The following is a 19,823-nucleotide window of genomic DNA, read 5'->3' on the forward strand; positions in this document are numbered from 1 at the left end:
CCTGGCAGGGGAGGAGGAGGAGGGCAGAGGAATGTGGCTTTGAGGAATGTTTAACCCAAGGCAGAAATAGCACTCTGCTCTTTTTTTTTTCATTCCAAGCTTGGGTTTTCAGCTAGGAAGTGGGCTTAGAGTGCCATTCTCTCTTTCTTCAGCCTCTGGCTCCCCGACTGCTCTAACCTTCTGGGGGCAGGAAGTGGCCTCTTTTTTTTTTTTTAAAAAAAAACTAGGAAGCTGCTGTGGGAACCAGAAAGGACCCTGGATTTGGAGGAAGGCAGAGTTGGTTGGGTTTACATCCCCGGTTCTCTACTTCCATTGAAAAAGACCCTGATGCTGGGAAAGATTGAGGGCAGGAGGAGAAGGGGATGACAGAGGATGAGATGGCTGGATGGCATCACCGACTCAATGGACATGAGTTTGAGCCAACTCTGGGCGGTAGTGAAGGACAGGGAAGCCTGATGTGCTGCAGTCCATGGGGTCACAAAGAGTTAGACACAACTTAGCGACTGGACAACGATAACTCCATTTCCCAGGCCTGTGATCTTCGCACCCTGACACCTGCTTTCTCTTCTAGGGGTGGGGGAGGAAATAGGATCTGAGATCCAGTGACCTGGTGGAGGTGGGGGAGGGGACAGGATTTGAGATGGCCTGTCAGTAGTGTCAGGAGCTCCCCCTCAGGGACCAGCCGGGCCTGGGTACAACGCCCAGCTCTTCTCATCAGCTTTGCGATCTTGGCCAAGTCCTTTCTTATGGAGCCTCCTCACTTCATCTGTAAAATGGACCCGTGACGATAGCCCCGCCTCCTGGGGTGGTGGATGGAATGAAGGTGGAAAACATTGGCCAGAGGACCTGGACATCCTAGACTCGAAAACCCTTCTCTGAGTCCTGGGGGCCTCACACGTAAAATGGGAAAACGCCCCCAGCTGCGGGCCTGCAGCCGGGTGACATGAGGGTCCTCACCAGGGATGAGTGCCCACTAGGACAGCTTTTCATCTGACCCTTCCATTTGTCTCGTTCCTCTGACCCCAGGACCCCCCACCCCCACCCACACTCGGCTTAAACCAGCGCCCGAGTCCCCTCCACAGAGGTGCCCGGGGCCCAGCCAGTGCCTGCCCCAGATTTGGCAATGAGAACACGTGTAACCCACCCTGCTTCCATCGGGCTGTGGGCACCTTGTGGATGCGACCGCGTCTGGTCTCACAGTTCACTGCTCTATCCCTGGTCCTCAGACAGAGCCTGGAACACATTTGTCGGAAGGAAGGAAACAAACCCATCAGCTCACACGCTAATGGATGAGGGACATTTCTTCTCATCCGTCTTTGTCTTTGCTGTTCCTTTGCCTGGCCTCCTCCCACCTCCTGGCCTGGGTGATGGGGAGCTTGCCACATCTTGGGGAAAGGTGGGCCTCGGAAGGCAGGTGCTGGGAGGCTGGGCCTCAGCAGGTCAGGTCTAGTGAGGACCCCAGCCCCTCTCTCCTGCTGGGGCTGGGGAGACAAGGAGGGGGTCCAGCCAATCAGCTCAGCCCCTCCTTTGAGGCCCCTCCTGCCCCTCTTTGTAGGAACCACAAGATTCCTGTTCAAAGGCAGGAGATGGGGCTATTTTTGGCACTGTGGGGGAAAAAAAAAACGAATGCTTCCCTTCTGTTCAAAAATATATGGTGTGTGTGCTGGGCAGGCGGAGAGCTTGGTGGAGCTCAAAGCCTCTGCTGGCAGGGAGGGGGTCCTGCCCCAGGGCCCTGTGGCCCTGCCATTCTCCATGGCTCGCTAGCCCACACGGCCACGTTGGGCAGCTATTGTTTCCTTGCTAGGCCTGAGCGGAATGGGATCTTAATTAAAACCAACAGTAGTCGTCAAAATAAAGGAGAGGAGCCTGCCAGCTGCTCCCACCTTGATGCGTGTTTTCCTCTGCCCTGGCTCCGTGGAGGGGGCTGGGTGGTCATGAGAAGCATTCTGGGCACATCTCTGAGAAGGAGGGCCAGCCCCCCATGCGAGAACGGGTGGAGGCCCTGGGTGCCCCTGTGGGTGAGTCTGGCCAAGGGCATCCCTGGGCCACTATGCTACCCCTCACTCCCCAATCCAGAAAGTCATGGGAGTGCCAAGACACAGGGTAGATTGGATGGATGGATTTCTGGCCCTCCTGGTATTCAGTTTGGCAGGGAAACAAGATAGAGTATTGTGCGATGCAACGCGAGTCCAATGGGTCTGGGGTGCACCTGGGAGGGCTTCCTGGAGGAGGCAATGTTTTAGGAGAGACGGTTATCACGTATGGATGCGAGAGTTGAACCATAAAGAAGGCTGAGCACCAAAGAATTGATGCTTTCGAACTGTGGTGCTGGAGAAGACACTTGAGAGTCCCTTGGACAGCAAGATCAAACCAGTCAATCCTATAGGAAATCAACCCTGCATATTCATTGGAAGGACAGATGCTGAAGCTCCAATACTTTGGCCACCTGATGCGAAGAGCTGGTTCGTTGGAAAAGACCCTGATTCTGGGAAAGATTGAGGGCCAAGGAGAAGGGGCGACAGAGGATGAAACGGTTGGATGGCATCACCGACACAATGGACATGAATCTAAGCAAGCTCCGGGAGATGGTGAAGGTCAGAGAAGCCTGGCGTGCTGCAGTCCGGGGGGTCGCAAAGAGTCGGACAGGACTTAGCAACTGAAGAACAGCAAGGGGAGGGTTGCCAGATATGCTAAACGGTTATTCATTGTTTATGTGAAATCTAAATTTTTATTTGCTCACTTTGGCAGTGCGACCCGAGGGAGACATAGGAGCTGAGAAGCCACGGGGAGATTTGGGGGGAGGGGTGGTTTATGGGAGATGCTGAGAGTGTTTCACAGAGAAGGAACAGTGCGTTCTGGGTCCGGAGGCATCAAGCTGTGGCAACTTGGAGGCCCTGGAAAACCGAAGGAGCAGGGGTGGGAGTGTAGAGGGGGTGCCCCCGGAGCCAGAGGCCAATGGGGGAGCCCTTCCGGGAAGCAGCTGACCAGCAGGCAGGGCTCCACCCAGAGGCCACACTGGTGGGGCCAGCCTTGGGAACCGGTGAGGACACGGGGTGCAGGGCGGGAGAAAGGGGGCCCGCCTTGGCTGAGGAGGCAGCAGCGGGTGCTCAGGGGCACGGTCCTGCCTCTGGTGGGTTCTGGTCAGGCTGGCGGGTGTGCGGGTGTGACTTTCTCGGAGTCCCAGTGCCGGAGTCCAGGACAATGAATGACCCACTCATAGCTCTTAAAGGGCCAGAGCTGGAGTCGGAACCCTCAGGGCTGCGAACCCTGGGCTCCTGGGGCTCCACCCTCGCAGGCCCTGGGATGTGTGCCCTGGAACCCTTGGGGGCCCCTGTGATGAAGGCCAGCCCGCGTGTCCCTCCCCTTCCCAGGACTAGGGACAAAGCAAGCAAGTGGGGGCTATGGGTCAGAGGAGGCAGAGGCCATGTGCCCCAGGACGGGGTGGATAGGTGGAGGGTGACTATCCGTGGCTCTTGTTGCCCCCTCCCCTCCCAGGCACTCATGTTATCAGCCCTGGTTCTGCCTTGCCTTTGCATGCTGTGACATCTTTATTAATGATAGTAGCAATTGATAACATTTTGGAGTCTTTGCTGTGCTCCATCTGCCTGGATCATAGGCTGCTTCTTCTTTTAAATATTTAGTTGGCTGCACTGAGTCTTAGTTGTGGCACGTGGGAGCTTCAATCTTTGTTGCGGCAAGTGGGATCTAGTTCCCTGACCAGGGATCGAACCTGGGCCCTCTGCATTGGGAGTGCAGAGTGTTTGCCACTGGACCACCAGGTGTGTCCCGTGCGCTTCTTCTGGCTTAATGCTTTGTTCCTCTTGAATGTTCCCTGGCCCCTTCTAGTGGTCCCCAGATCTCACCATGCTCTGAACTTTGGACATCAGCAGCCCCAGTGCTGGCAAGCCCTTTCTCTCTGCCTGCTGAGGTCTGATTGTCTTTATAGGTCAGTGTAAGTGACCCGTCCTTGGGGAGCACACCCTGACCCCTACTTGGGTCAGTTTCCTGCTTTACATGACAGATGATTAGACAGCCCTGTAGTCCGCTGCTGTAGGTCGGAATCTACAGTTCCATCAGGGCCTTGAAGGACTAGGACTGATGTCTATGTCACTGTTGCGTTCCCATATGAGTCCTCAGAAATTAATTGCTGGATGAACGAAGGGGTGAAAAATCCTGTTTGTTCCTTCTAACCATCCTGGAAGGAAGGTTTTGGCTCCACCACCACTATCCCCATTTTACAGGTGAGGAGACTGAGGCTCAGAGAGGTGAACTCAGTTTCTCAAGGTCACATAGGAGCTAAAGAATGAATTACTCGACTCAGAAATAGACCCTTCCTGTTGGCCAGGTGCTTCAGTCCCTCCCGCAGCCTCTGACCTCAAACCCAGGTCTCTTGCATTGCAGGCAAATTCCTTACCAGCTGAGCCACAAGGGAAGCCCCTGACCTTGGCAAATATTCTTGGAAAATATTCGTGAAATTGGGCTGCACAAATCCCTGAGCACTCCACTCTGCTCTGAAATGTTTGAGAGGTTCTCCCCCAGGAGTCCTGAGAAAATCTCGCATGTCAGCCTTTCCTCAAGGTCTCAAAGGAAGCAGAAGGTGTGGTTCGCATCCTTCAGGATCGGCCACTCTTCTGGAAGATTCATAGTCTGTCAGTAGAGAGGACTTGAACCAGGGAGTCTTACCTTGGCGTGTGTGTGCGTGTGTGAGAGAGTGAGTGAACACATGTGTAGTCACCAAGGTCAGTCCATTATTAGCCAGAAATAACTGAGTTTCAGACACTAGAGGTAGGCATGTCTACTTTCCAACTTACCCACCTAAATCAAGCATAATGCATGCCTTCTACAAGGACGAACGCGCGCAGAGCGTCTACCGTGTGTCGGATACTGTTCTATGGCTGTGATGTAGGCGGACCCAGATCCTGCCCACAGATTCAGCCACTGGGGAAGGACAAACTTGGAAGATACAGGCATTCCTTGTACCGTTTCTCTGATGTCACTGTTGTGAACATTTTTGCCAGTTCCTTCTAGCCTCTTCGCTATGTATATAGGTTTTAGGTTTTAGCATGCTCAGTTTTCAGATGAGGTTCAGAGAGGTTAACCAACTCATTCAAGGATGCACAGCTGGGACATGGGAGAGCCGGGATTTGAACCTCTGTCAGTGTGCCCTGGTCTGGTTCCCTCATCAAAGCAAGTCATTAACAGATCAGCAGATACTATGGACTTCTGCTTCCCAGCCCTGGTGGCCCTTTTCTGGGGATTCAGAGAAGCCAAAGATTCAGGGGGACAGATGGTGAAGTGCAGCAATCAGGCAGCATGTTAAGCAAGGTTATTCTCAGAATACATCTGTGTGATGTTTCAAACACCGCGCTTCCAGACAAGCTCTGCTGTCACTCAGACCCTGGTTCTGGCTCCAGCTCCACTGCAGGCTAACTTTGGTCCTTGGGCAAATGGCTTTTCCCCTGGGGTCTCAGTTTCCTGATCAGTATAATGGGGATATTCAGAATCCTTGCCTCACAGCATCATTTGGGCACTGGACGAGCTTCAGGCATGAGACGTTCCTTGTCTAGGACACACACACAGTCATGCCTGATATATGGCAGCTCTTTCGTCTTGCTATTCCTGGAAGCCACGAGACAAATGACATCTTCCTGCAGTTTGACTTGAGAACATTTTGGGAACAGTTATTCAACTTACATAGAAATTAAAATCAGTGCATTTTGAAACTTTAATTTTAAAGCAAAACAAACATCTGTAAATGATGAAATAGACTGCAAAATCTGTTTGAACTAAGAAAAATTTGAACTAAAACACATGACTTGAGATACACCTTTTTTCAGTGATTTCCTGGACTCTGCCCCTCTCTCCTGGGGTGGGGGGCCCTGGCCCTGTTCCCTCAGGGGATCTGGGGAGGGCACCTTTGGGGAGACCTTGGAAACCTACCTGTGAGTGGGTCCGAGGGAACATTCCTATTCCATTTGTCAGAGGAGAAAACTGAGGCTTGGAGTGGGAAATGAATCACAAAGATTCAAGCTCTTTGGGAAATCTGAAAGCCAGAAAGGTCACAGCATCCAGGAGAAAGATGGGGTTTGGGGGCCTTAGTCTCCAGGAGAGGTAAGGGGCACTTTGATGGACAGGAGCTGCTGCTCTCCAAGCCTCATGCATCCCAGTGCCTGGCCCTCAATAGGTACTTGGAGGGGGCTTGCTGTGGCCTGGGGGCACAGGGTGGGTGGCCCTCTTCTTGGGGATGACCATCTCCAGGCTAAAGCCTTCTTAACTTTGGGCTCTGGAGTCACGTCGACCTGACCTCCCACCTCCACTCCTCCACTACTGACCATGAATGTGACCTGGAACGAGGGCCTTTGCCTCTTGTGAAGCCTGGGCTGTTGGGGACCCTTCACCTCTCAGCATAAGGGCTGGTGCAGCCCCAGAACTCAGCCAGTGGGGTGGTCTGGAGCTCAGGGAGGAACCTGAGGGGCCACGTGGGATCAGGGGCCTCTGAACTGGGATCTGAGTGGCCTGAGCAGCCTCTCAGGCCTGGGTTCCCTTGAGGGCTTCTCTCTGCGTCCAGTCTTAGCCCGGGCCCCACCGCCTGGCTCTACTAGCCACTTGTGCCATCCTGCCATAACCGCAGTGGGACCCCTGACGTTTTCTGCCGATACCGTGACTGTTGGCATGCGAGTCCATGGCTCCATGTGGAGCACTCATCACTTGCTGGGCTCAGCGCCTTCACCCTCTTTTTGTTGGCTGCAGCAGCAGCCCTGTGATGGAGGAAGAAACCACAGCTCAGAGAGGGGACTGCACTGACCGGGGTCACACATAGTGGGTGGACCCATCCCCACAGTGGGAGAGAGCCCAGCTTCTTTGGGGCCACGGTCAGGGTCCTCCAGGCCTGAGTTCAGGGTAGCGAAGAGCAGGTCTGGGAGCCTGGGGCCTGGCTGGGCCCCTCCCCGCCCGAACCTACCCTCTGTGGTCAGGGAACTGACATTTACTCCGGGTTCCTGAAGTCAGGGGGCCCCGGCGCTCTCCCCAGACCCCCAGTGGGCCCTTTGGCAGATGAAGCAGCCCTAGGACTGCTCAGTCATCCCGCCACCCGGCACCCTGATCCCTCTTAGTGTGGAGGATGGGGGCACCGTGAGCGGGTAAGGAGCAGGGGTCAGGAGCGGTCAGAGCTGGGTCAGCTGATGGGTGACTATACATGGCCCCCTGCACACCCCAGGAGCCTGGGGTTCTGTGAGGGTCTCCGGAGTCCCGCGTGGAGGGCCGGGTGCAGGGCCGGCGGTGGTCTTTATCTCCCCAGGGCTGGCAGTCTGAGGCCCTGGGTCCTCCCCCTCGGCGAGCCTGCACAGAGGGCGCAGGGTGGCGAGGCAGGCGGGGGAGGGGGGGCCCTGCAGGGAGCCGTGGGCCCCCACCAGCCGGAGCTCAGCCAACGAGGGTGGAAATAGCCATGGGGGCCGGGCCGCTGCCCCCCACCCTGGGGGCGGTCTGAGCGGGCTGGGCTCTGGGAGACTGGCTCTTTCTGGGTGAGGGCGAGGGGCTCCCGGAGCGCCCGGTAGTGCTGGGCGGGAGGCCAGGCCTCCTTCCTGATGAAACTCAGGCCGGCCCTGGAGCCCAGCTCCCCCGCATCTGGGCATTTATGGAAAATAGGTGCGGGGCGGGCTGGAGGGCGCCGGGTCCGCTCTGTGCCCAGCCCGGTAGAGGCACGGACCGATCTCCTTGCAGAGCAGTGGCAGTGGGAGGCACGCCTTACCTCTCCTCTAGCAGCAGCTCTGCTGGAGGGTGAGCCCGCCTGCCGCCCCTGACCAAGGTCACCAGGTCATCTGCTCCAGGGCGGGTGCTCACCCTGCAGTCTCCTCTCAGCCCCCTCCTGGTGTTCCCCCTTGGGGCCTCCTGCCTGGGGGCCTGTGAGCCTCCATGGTCATTGACTCGTGGAGGCGTGGAGGTCTCAGGAGCCCCTCGCCCCTGCCCCCACAGAGGGGAAGCCACAGGTGGCCCCAGGTCGGGGGCAGCCACGATTCGTCTGCTCCTCTCTGGAGCACCGGGGTGTGCCCATGAGGTCTATGTGGGCTCACCCCAGGGCCTGTATGTGACCCATGGGTCTGGGACAGCTCAGGTGGGGAGTGATCGGGGCTCGGGGAGCTTGTGGTTCCTGGGGGATCAGAGAGAGCCCTGCACACACAGCCCTTGGGCGGCCAGCCCCTTCCGGTGGGAAATCTCGGAGGCCTTATCGAACGCTCTCTCTTGTCTTCCCATCCCCCTGGTGCCACCCTTCACACTTGGCACAGCAGGTGACGCTGCCGTGAGCAGCAGGAGGGGCAGGAAAACTGAGGCCCAGACCTGGGAAGTGACAGGTCATGCAGGAAGGGAGCCGCAGAGCCCGGACATCCACGATGTCCCAAGGCCACCATCCTCCCTACGGGCACCTGCCCCTTGGGGGAGGGCGGGGGTCCGTGCCCCTGGGCTGGGGGGGCCAGGCTGTGGCGGTGCAGGGGGCTGCGACCTGGCCCACTAGCACGTTCCCTCCCTTCTCTGAAGAAGCTTTGCTGGGAGGGGAGGGACGTGACCAAATTAGGGCCTCTGGCCACTGCCGGGTGGGGCCCAGATGGGAGGATGGGAAGAGGTTGGCACAGCCCTGGGCTGGGGTTGGGGGGCTCCGGGTTGGCCCTGGATGGTGGGGGTGTTCTTGTGTTCTTCAGGGAGCCAGGATGGGTGGGACTGCCTGGTAAGGCGAGAAGGAGTGCTTACAGGTTGGGGACCCAGGAGGGGAGGTCTGGTCTGGGATGGGGGTGCATTTGGGCCATGTGGTCCATGAGGGGTCCCTGGGCTGTCAAGAGGAGCTAGAAGTCTGGAGGGAGGGGTGTGGGGTGCATGTGCTGCCACCCCCCCCCAGAGAGCACAGAGGAAGGCTCTAGGTGGGAACTCAGAGAACCCCAATATTTGGAGGCCGAGCAAAGAAGGAGGCCTGGGGCCTGGGGGGGAGCTTTGGGGTGGGGTGCACTTCTGGAAGGAGCAGGATCTGTGATGTCAGAGGGTGGGATTCTGTGATGAGGGGTTGCAGGTGGCCAGGTCCAAACGGCCCCCATGTTCTCTTTTTGTGTGAATCAAACTGGAGGTTTTCTTTTTGTGTGAATCAAAACGGAGGCCCCTTTGCTGATGGGTTTTCCTTCAGCCACCATGGGAGCGGGGGAGGCATGACCGACATTCTTGCAGCCTTTGTCCCTGCAGATGGAAAGGGACCCCCGCAGAACGGCCTGGGGAGGCCACCCGCAGGGGGTCCTCCAAGCGCCTCTGTGGGGGCTGCAGCTCCTGCTGTCTGTTCCCACCGTGTTTGAGCTGAGCTTCCATCAGGAGAGAGGTATTTTGCTTTAGGGAAATCAAAATCAGACTCAATATTTATCCTGGACTCCAGGGACCGGCTCTCATGTTATTTCCCAGCAGACAGAAGGGAAAAGGAGTGCCTGGGAACGTGGCTCTGGGCGTGGGAGGGGAGCAGGGGGCCTGGGTGGACCCCCACCACAGCCAGGGATGAAGACTGGGTTGGGGAGCAGGGGCTAGGCCCTGCCTTCCTCGCTGAGCCCCCAGCAGCCCATTCTAGCTCCGCTGCTCCCGGTGCTCAGGGCAGGTCAGCGGGAAGGAGTCCAGTGGACACCCAGCTATCTTCTAAGCTGGGAATTTTCTATCCAGAATCCTCCCGATGGCTCTGCCTGCTAGGCGTCTGTACCCATCCTTCAGATGAGGACCCTGAGGCTCAGAGAGGATAAGTCACTTGTTTTGGAGCCAGCCAGTCTACCAGCGGTCGAGACAGGCTGCTGACCCAGAGCTTCTCCAAGTTTGGGCCGTGTGGTCTTAAAATACCGGTTTCCCTAACGAGCCTGGGTGCCTGGAGGTGGGAGCAAGCTGGAGAAAGGCAGCTTGTTTTTAAAACTGGCCGGAGCCAGTCGTAATGGTGAAGGTAAACACGTTGTGAGAAATATGTTTTAGGACACGTTCCCAACCCAGCCAAGTGGTCTGGTGACGATGTGGGAATCAACAGGGTCTATTCTCTGCCTCCCATGTTGGGACACTGGGGCTGGGCTTTGAGGGTGATGCTAGGAGAAGCGTTTGACCACTGGGGGCTTAGCATCCATCTGGGAAAATGAGGGGGGAAAAGGGCTTCTAATGAGCCCTTGCTGGGTGCCAGACGTCACACCAAACACTCTAACTTCATCCCCCTTCTCTCAGAGAGAGGCTGTTATTTGTCCCATCGGTGGCTCAGACTGCCACCTGCAATGCAGGAGACCCGGGTTTGATCTCTGGGTCAGGAAGATCCCCAGAGAAGGGAATGGCTACCCACTCCCATATTCTTGCTTGGAAAATTTCAAGGACAGAGGAGCCTGGCAGGCTACAGTCTATGGGGTTGCAAAGAGTCAGACACAAGTAAGCGACTAATACTTTAACGTTTGCAGATGAGCAAACCAAGGCTCAGAGATGTGAGTTCATTCGCCCAAGGGCACAGGGCCAGAGCCTTCTGTGCGGTCTGCCCTATTTTTCCAATGTCCTGTAAACCCTTCTCCCTGGCGTGGCCCTGTCGGCAGCGCCCTGTCTGGGCCTCTGTTGTACAGTTGATGGGAAGACAAGACTCCATGTAAACCGCGCTTCCCACACACGAAGGGGGTTCCCAAAGAGGGGGCTTCCTAGCTGGGACTTGAAAAGTGTTGTAGGGGTTACCCAGGTGACAGAGGTGAGGGCCAGGGTTCTGGGCAGAAGAAGCAGCCGGTGCAAAGGCCTGGAGGTGAGAGATGAGAGAAGCTTGAGGGCGTCACAGGACTGGGGCGGGCAGGGGCCGGGGGTTGGTTGCCCTGAAAATAACCTTCATGCATCCTGGGCCCTGAGCCCTGAGCCCTGAGCACGGACCTGCGGAGTCTGCGGTGGACGCATGTTAATTTCACACTTGAATGGAGACTCGGAGGGATGGGGGGATGGGACCAAGCAGGGAGCCTGAGCCTGGGAATGTCACTCTAGTATCTGGGCAGAGGGTGTAGACGGAGGGACCCCATGACTGTCCCCTCGCCCCCTCCTCCCTCCTAGTGCCTGTGGTCCTTGGAGCTGCTGGGGGCGTGTCCCCCCAGCAGGACCCTCAGCTCTTCTAGTGCCGTGAGGGGGTGCACACAGGCGGTGGGCTGATGAGGCCACAGCTTCCCTCCAGCTTTTTGTCTTGAAAGCTCAAGCGCAGCTCTGGGGCCGTGAGCACCTGTGTGTCCATCGTCTCGATGCGCCAGCTGTCAGCATTTGCCACGTTTGCTTCCTGTCTCTTTCTAAATATGTGCGTGTGTATTTCTGAACCTCTCGATGGAGGCTGCAGGCATCCTGACTGTCACCCCTAAATACTTCAGGGCACATCCCAGGGAAAGAGGACATGGTCCCACGTCACCTCCATACCGTAGCTGCTCCTAATGAAATGAGCAGTCAGTCCGTCCGGGCATCTGAGTGCCTGCCTGTGGGCAGCTTCCCCCACCATCCCCACCATATCTCTCACACCCATAGTTGTTGTAGTTCAGTCGCTCAGTCGTGTCCGACTCTTTGTGACCCCGTGGACTTCAGCACGCCAAGGTTCCTTGTCCTTCACTATCTCCTGGAGTTTGCTCAAACTCAGGTTCGTTGAGTCGGTGATGCCATCCAACCATCTCATCCTCTGTCATCCCCTCCTCCTTCTGCCCTCAGTCTTTGCCAGCATCAGGGTCTTTTCTAATGAGTCGGCTCTTTGCATCAGGTGGCCAAAGTATTGGAATTTCAGCTTCAGCATCAGTCCTTCCAATGAATATTCAGGACTGATTTCCTTTAGGATGGACTGGTTGATCTCCTTGCAGTCCAAGGGACTCTCAAGAGTCTTCTCCAACACCACAGTTGGAAAGCATCAGTTCTTCAGTGCTCAGCGTCCTTTATGTTCCAACTCTCACATCCATACATGACTACTGGAAAAACTGACTAGATGGACCTCTGTCGGCAAAGTGATGTCTCCGCTTTTTAATATACTGTCTAGGTTAGTCATAGCTTTTCTTCCAAGGAACAAGCGTCTTTTAATTTCATGGCTGCAGTCACCGTATGCAGTGATTTTGGAGCCCAAGAAAAGAAAATCTGCCAGTTTCCACTTTTTCCCCTTCTATTTGCCATGAAGTGATAGGACCGGATGCCATGATCTTCATTTTTTGAATGTTGCATTTTAAGCCAGCTTTTTCACTCTCCTCTTTCACCTTCGTCAAGAGGCTCTTTGGTTCCTCTTTGCTTTCTGCCGTGAGGGTGGTGTCATCTGCACCCAGAGTAGCTGGTCTTTGACTCCAGATTCAGGACACAAGCCAGGCATTTTGAGTTGCATTTGATGGCCTGTCTCTTTAGTCTTTTTTTTTTTTTTTTAATCTGGAACAATCCCCTGCCTTGTTTTCTACGTTTTCGCACCAACATTTAAGTATCCTGGACAGTTGTCTTGTCGAATGTCCCACATTCTGCGTTTGTCCTGTTGTATCTTCATGATTAGACTGGGAGATGGAATTTGGAGCCAGGCCTGCCTGACCTTTGTGGAGCAGGAGCAGGTGGCCAAGCCCCTCTGAGATCTGCCTGCTGCTCACCCCCACTCCAACAGACCCCAGAGCTATAGGCAGTGAAGCAGTGGCAGCTGCCGGGCTTGGCATGGGGCCAGGGGATACCTGTTTCCTGGTAAATTAGCTGCATAAAGCAGGGGCAGGGCCTGTCTCCCCCTTCCCAGCTCACAGCCCACAGAGCTTGGCCACCTGCTAACCACTCTGTGCTCTGTTTTGGGGGCCCTTTTAATGGGGAAAGGGCAGCCAACTGTGTCTGTGTCTTGAGGGCTTATTGGGTACAGGGGTTGGTGAAGGGCACGGGGGAGGAGGTGGAGGCTGAGAGGCCCTGGGGTGGGGCTGCTGCTGGGGAATGGGGCAGGGGGCATGGTCAGGAGAGGGTCAGGACTTCTGAGCTGGGAGATTCCAGGGAAGTCTCCTCCTTTGACCTTGAGGGGGGCCTCGCCTAAGGTCAGCAGTGGACCAGCACCCCAGTGCTTGCTACCCTGCTCCTCCTGTTTATATCATATGATGCCAAGGTCACACAAGGTCACACAGCTCATTGGATGACTCGAAGTAGTGGGGGGCATCCACTTGGGCATCCGTCCTGGGCGCTGAAGGCATAGTCCTTGCCCCTGGCCCCACCCAGCCACCTCAGGTAACTCAGCCAAGTAAGCAGGTCTGCCTGAGCCTCAATCTCCTCACTGGGAAAACAGGATCACACCTATCTATGGGATTTTATGCCTATGAAGAGCACCAAGCACTTTAATCTTCACAGTTAGCCCATTTGACAGAGGAGGAAACTGAGGCTCAAGTAGGGGGAAGTACTTCATCCGGGGGACACACAGCTAGTAAGCTGCGGAGCTAGGTTTAAACTCGGGCTGTCCATTCTGGCTCCAGAGTATGAGCCCCTAAGCTCCTGGCTACGCTATGATGGATCGCCTGTGTCTCCAGGTTGAATATTTAAGGATCAGTCCCTTGGCTCCCGCTGCCTTTCTCTACCAAGTATGGGTGGTGAGTGTAGGGCTGCCCAGTCTCTGTTAGACCAGGGACAATTTCCCTCGCCACCCTCCTGCCTGATTCCCTTCCCACTCTCTTGTTGTTCAGTCACTCAGTCATGTTAGACTCTTTGCGACCCCATGAACTGCAGCACTCAAGGCACCCCTGTCCTTCACTATCTCCTGGAGTTTGCTCAGCCTCATGTCCACTGAGTCGATGATGTCATCCAACCATTTCATCCTCTGTCATCCCCTTCTCCTCCTGCCCTCAATCTTTCCCAGCATCAGGGTCTTTTCTAATGAGTTGGCTCTTCGCATCAGGTGGCCAAAGTATTGGAGCTTCAGCATCAGTCCTTCCAGTGAATATTCAGGGTTGATTTCCTTTAGGATGGACTGGTTTGATCTCCTTGCTGTCCAAGGGACTCTCTACCCTCTGCCAAAACTCTCTTGGAAAATTGCATTCTCTTACACCAGGTCTGGCTGTTCCTGGTAACCTACACTCTCACTGTTGCCCTCCTGTCTGTCTCTTTTTAAATTGGTGTGTAATTGCTTTACAGTGCTATGTTGGTTTCTGCTGCACAACATCGAGAATTAGCTATTTGTGTCCATGTATCCCCTCCTCCTTGAACCTCCATCCCCCACCCCATCCCATCCCTCTAGGTCGTCACTGAGCCTTGAGCTGAGCTCCCTGTGTTATGTATACGGCAGCTTCCCGCTAGCTGTCTGTTTGACACATGTTTGTGGATATATGTTAACGCTGCTCTCTCGGTTCGTCCCTCCCTTTCCTTTCCCGTGTCAAGTCCGTTCTCTACTGTCTGTGTCTCTATTCCTGCCCTGTAAATAGGTTCACCAGTGCCATTTCTCTGGATTCCACATGTGTGTGTTAATATATGACATTTGTTTTCCTGACTCTGTATGACAGACTCAGCGTTGTGCCCGTGGACAGGGCATCTCCTCCAGCCTCTTGTGGGAGGAGAGTGCTGACCAGGGGGACTTGGCGGAGTCTTGCCACCTGCCCCAGGAGTCTAACCACCAGGGTCAGGCTGTGGGTGGGTGGCTGAGTGACAGACTCGAATGCAGACCCTCACCCTCCCGCTGCACATCCTGCCGCCCTTTGTGCCTCAGTTTCCCCATCTGCAACCAGGGTAGAGTGGCAGCTTCCCTGGGAGCATCGTCAGGGCGGCTGAACGGAAGCACAGAGGCCCGCCCTGGTCCAGATCGAGGCTCATGGTGGACGCTCGGGACTTGGCAGCTGTTACAAGCTTGCTCTGAACGGTTTCTTGAAAAGACCTCGATCGAGTCTGATCAGGCACATATGGTGAGGCGGACCCCCTTGGTCCTCCCTTCCCACATCGCTGGGAAGGAATTTCAGTTCTTTTACTCACCTGACCTGCACCCAACACCCACCTTCCTGTCTGTTCACTCATCCATTCATTCTCCAAGTCTGTATTGAGCACATCCGAGTGCCAGGCCCTGTGCTGGGGACTCAGGAGTATTCACACCTGTTCTGATTGAATTCCCAGGACAGCTAGTGTGGCAGGCACTGTAACTGTTATTCCCATTTTACAAACAGGAAAACCCAGGCGCAGAGTGCTGGAGGTGCTCTCCCAAGGTCAACCCCCACCCTGGGAATGAGTGAGGCCTTAGAGGTGGTTAGATGTTCTTGTTCAGTGATTTTAGAGAAATTACTAGTTTTGTTCCAACCCGAACTGATTCAGTACTTTTCAGAAAAAAACTTTCTTTTTTGTTGTTTATTTCACGGTTCAGTAAAGAATGACTATTTGGGCTCGGCTGGAGGTTCTGCTACTTTATATGGCTCGTTCTAGCTTTTCGTTCACGGCTCCGTTCTTCCCTTGCCTGTAAAAAGAACCTGGGGCTGAATGCTTTGAGGGGCTGGAGGGCTGGGTGGGGGAGGGGAGGGTGCTGGGTGCTTCCAGGGCGGAGGAGGGGGTTCAGCTTTTCTGCCCCGGCCCTCCATGTGCTGGCAGGGCGGCTGAGTGCCTGGGGACACCAGTGACTTCTCTGACCATCCTGTCCCCAGGGATGCCAGATGGGGACGACTGATCCTCCGTGTTGGCCCAGGCACACAGTCCTGCCTGCCCTGCCCAGGACAGAAGGGAGAGGCCAGCCCCTGCCTGCAAGAGGCTGATCTTGACAGTCCTCCCAGCAGCTCAGTGGACATCTGGAGGGGATGGGCCATGGTCACCTCCTGGGGTCAGGATGGTCAGACTGAGACTGCTCACCAGCTGGGGGTAGGGGACTGCAGGCATCTTCTTGTTCAGAGCTGGCTGGTGTCCAGAAATGTCCAGACATGGGCAGCATGGCCGTGGGTGGGGGCGGGGAGGGCAGGAAGGAGGCTCCCCTGTGTCTGTCTGTCCCCTAGGACACCTCCGTAAGCTAAAAGTCCACTTTTCTCTTTTCTCTTGCAGTTACCGAGAAGGAAGTCCAGCAGTGGTGAGTAGCCGCATTTTCCCAAAACTGTTGGGTGGGTTGGGAGTGTTGGCTTCGTGCTGATGGGCCGGCAGCCCAGCTGTCCAGGACAGGGGCACGTGGAGGGCCCTCTGAGAGGGGCTTATCCACAAACAGGTCCAGGCAGCCTTGGGTTCAGATTCCTTTGTTCACCAGGAACTGGCTTAGATCCAGTTGAACTGTGGTTGGGGATGGTGGTGGGTTGGTGGTGACCCCATGGCATCTCTGAGGACCACCAGTGTTAATTTCAGACACTGCTCACCCGAGGGAGGGGTTTGAACCAGAAACAAGTCAGGAGACTGGATCCCAGGACCAGCTTTGTCACTAGATTATCACATGGTCTTGAGAAATCTCTTCCCCTCTCTGGGGTTCAACCACTCTCTCTAGTAAAGCGATTGAATAGATTGGATCAAGGATGGTAGATAGTTTTCTTCTTGGAAACTATCAGTTTCCAGCTCTGATCAGTCCACAGTAGCTGCCTGGAGTGGTGTGTTAAGGAGGATTCTGAGGCTGTACATCATGGAGCAAATGGAAAGTATAGCAGTGAGGCATCAATGAGGTCTGTGATGGATTAGCGATGCCTGCCCCGGGGCCGGGAGGGGAGAATGGTGTACTGTCTGGTGTTATGGAATCTGGAGCCCCCAGGGGAGGCTCACTGTTAGGTGAACCTGAGTTGGGGGTGGATAGGTGAGCAAGGAGGGGAGCTTGGAGACCTTCTAGAAAGTTTGGTGGCTTAGAAATGGACTCTAGAGCCCCAACCTTGCCTCTTCCCATCGCTGGCCTCTGAGCCTCTGTATCCCTGTGTAGGAATTGCAGTGGTAGCCCCTGTAAAGGTCACAGCACAGGGCCCAAGGGCTGACAGCCGTTGACGGTGGTCTTCCGTCCACTGTTCAGACGTGCACTCCATCACAGCAGGTCGCGGAGGCCGCACCTGGGAAGGTCGCAGGCCCCGAGACTCCTGGGGGAGCCCTGCCTACACCTCCCTGACCCTGAGTCCGGGCGGCAGAGGGGGAGAGCTGTGGCTGCCCTGCCCAGCTCGGCTGACCCCTTGCCAGAGACCCCGGCAAGGTGGGCAGCCCCTGGGTGGTGAGCTGACTGCAGAGATGGAGGGTGGGCGGGAGCAATGCCGCCTCTTCCTTCCTTCCCCACGTCCTCAGCCCTGAAAGGTGGGCCTGACCCACCTCCGACCTCATTTTCCACTTCGCCACTCCCCCAAGTGGGCGTTCCAGAAATACTCCTGCTTCTAGGTCTTTATCCTCCAGGCTTACCCTCCTGGATCACCTCACTCCGCCTTCCTGCTATGTTTTTCTTTTGCTTAAAGCCCCTTTGTGGGGACTTCCCCAGTGGTCCAGTGGCTGAGACTCCGAGCTCCCAAGGCAGGGGGTTCCATCCTTGCTCAAAGAACTAGATCCCACATGCGACAACGAAGAGCAAAGATCCTGCATGCCTCGGCTAAGACCCGGCGCAGCCAAACAAACAAATGAATATATATATATATATATATATATATATATATATATATATATATATATATTAAAAAGCCCCTTATGGCTTCTTACTGCACTTAGCATAAAGGCCCAACCCCTTGCCTGGCCCTCAAGGCTCCCCGAAGTCTCCGGCCTCATCTGCTGGTTCACCAGGCACCAGCCATACCAGGCTCCTTTCTGCCTCAGGGCCTCCATTCCTGCTGTTCCCTTGGCCCCAGATCTTGGCATCTTTGCTGCAGCGTCACCTCGTGGGAGAGGTCACACTGACCACCCTCCCTGTCTCTCTAGCCCGTCCCAGGATGGTCTTGTCTGGGGCTGACTTTCACTAGCTGCTCCACAGAAGAGGAGCCAGGCCCAGGGTCTTCTGTGACTCTGTGACTGGTCCTGGGCCACGCAGTGAGCAGAAGCAGAGCTGGGCAGGTGCCAGGTCCCCCCGGACAGGCCCGGGTCCCAGGTGGTCAGGAGCACAAACCAGGCCACAGTGATGCGAGGCTGGGCTGGGCCACGTGGGCTCTCGCCGCCCACCTGGCTTCATGCTGGTTGCCCCCTCGGCTGCCCCCGGCTCTGTATTCGCAGAAAGGGAGGCTGGGGGCTCAGGGAGGTGGGGCTGGTGTGAGGTCTGGGTCCACTGCCATCCCCTTGACCATCGTGACCATCTCATTTCCTGCCCTGAGCTCCATTCACCACAATGGAAGATTGAAGACCTCGATGGGGGCTGAGTAGGAAACCGCAGACAGCGGCCCCCAACCTTTTTGGCCCCAGGGATCCATTTCACGGGAGACAGTTTTCCCATGGACCAGGAAGCAGGGGGATGGTATGGGGATGATTCAAGCACGTTCCATTTATCATGCGCTTTATTTCTAATCTGATGCTGCCACTGACCAGACCAGAGGTACCAGTCTGCAGCCCAGAGGTTGGGGACCCCTGCCATAGCAGGCCCCAGGCCTTACAACCTATTGTGACATCGTGGTCACCTGGAGAGTGAAGGGAACATGATCCCGAATGGGAGCAACAGGGCGTAAATAGTGCCCCCAACACAGTTTTGTGATGAAGAATGTGCGGAGGGAACAGCAGATGGGGAGGAAGCTGGCCAGAGGCTGGTAGTGGGTGTGTTGGGGGTGGTGGCCTCACGGATTATGGGTATTTTCTTTCTCTCACATTTTCTATTTTATAAGTTTTCCGTAATGCTTTTTATTATGTTTATGATAACCAAATAGCCCGATGGCATTGTAACAGAGACAGTGGGCGAGGCAGGAAGAATTCTGCAGCCGCCTTGACAGGGCCAGCTGTCAATCCTGGATCCTTGTCCGCAGTCGCAGCCCTGGGTCAGGAGGCTGCCTCTCCTTAACATCTGTGGGCGCCTCCTGTGGGCCAGGTACTTAGAACAATCCCGTGAGGTCAGGCTAGGAGCAGCCCATTTTACAGATGAAGAAACTGAGGCTCTGAGACACTTGCCTGGGTCACCCAGCTCTGTGTACGTGTGTGTGTGTGTGTGTGTGTGTGTGTGGAGTCTGGGTCCAGATTGCTGGCCTACTTGGCCAGGGGTACAGGGGCTCAGCCCTGCCAGCTCTGGCTTTGGGAAATCCTACAAAGCTGAGGGCTGCGGAGGGTGGGAGGGTGGGAGGACTTAGAAGGGGGAGGGGAGAGGTGCAGGGAAGAGGCCCCAGCCGCAGGGATGTCTTTGAGCCCCTCCTCCGGATCGTCTGAAGGCTGGTCTCCAGGGAGCTGGGAGGGGAATGCCATGGGAAAGGAGGTGTTTGAAAAGATAATGGGGAACCGTTTGCCAGGGATGCTGTGGCAGGCAGCCCCAGCTGTGTTTGGCTGATTGCAGCTGGGGGTTATGCTTTCTTCTTCCTCCACCTATTTATTTCCCGCTTTTCACACTGCAGAAGGCAGCGTCCGCCACACTTAACCCTTGGCAGGGAGGTGGGTGGGTATGGCAGGACTCGCTTCAAGCTGGGTCCTAGAGAACAAGGCTCTGTGGGATCTGAGAGCAGCGGATCCCAGGAAGGCCTGGAAGGCCGGGCCTTGGGGAATGAAGCCCTGGTGGCCTTGGGGCTGCGGGGCCTGCAGAGAATGGGAAGCTGAGCTGGAATCGGACCCGCGGGTCATGGCCAGTGTTCATTCATTCCCTCATCGCTCATTCATTCATTAATTCACACCCTCATTCACTCATTCATTCACCGTCCCTCATTCATTCACTCCCTCTCTCCCTTATTCCTTCACCCACTCGTTCATTCATTAATTCACTCTCATTCACTCCCTTATACCTTCGTTCATTTGCCCACTCCCTCATTCACTCATCCATGCCCTACTCTCAT

General features: G+C 55.8%; 1 protein-coding gene across 2 annotated transcripts in view; it reads left to right on the top strand.

Moving 5' to 3' along the window:
• Positions 1-19,823, top strand: part of NCS1 (neuronal calcium sensor 1) — a 56,945-nt gene that overhangs the window by 11,971 nt on the left and 25,151 nt on the right. For both annotated transcript variants that reach the window (XM_044926448.2, XM_025261850.3), the window contains exon 2: positions 15,976-16,000. In XM_044926448.2, coding sequence (XP_044782383.1) covers positions 15,976-16,000 — 25 coding nt within the window. The remainder of the gene's footprint in view (positions 1-15,975; positions 16,001-19,823) is intronic.

Source organism: Bubalus bubalis, chromosome 12 (genome assembly GCF_019923935.1).
Source record: "Bubalus bubalis isolate 160015118507 breed Murrah chromosome 12, NDDB_SH_1, whole genome shotgun sequence".
Lineage (NCBI taxonomy): Eukaryota > Metazoa > Chordata > Mammalia > Artiodactyla > Bovidae > Bubalus > Bubalus bubalis.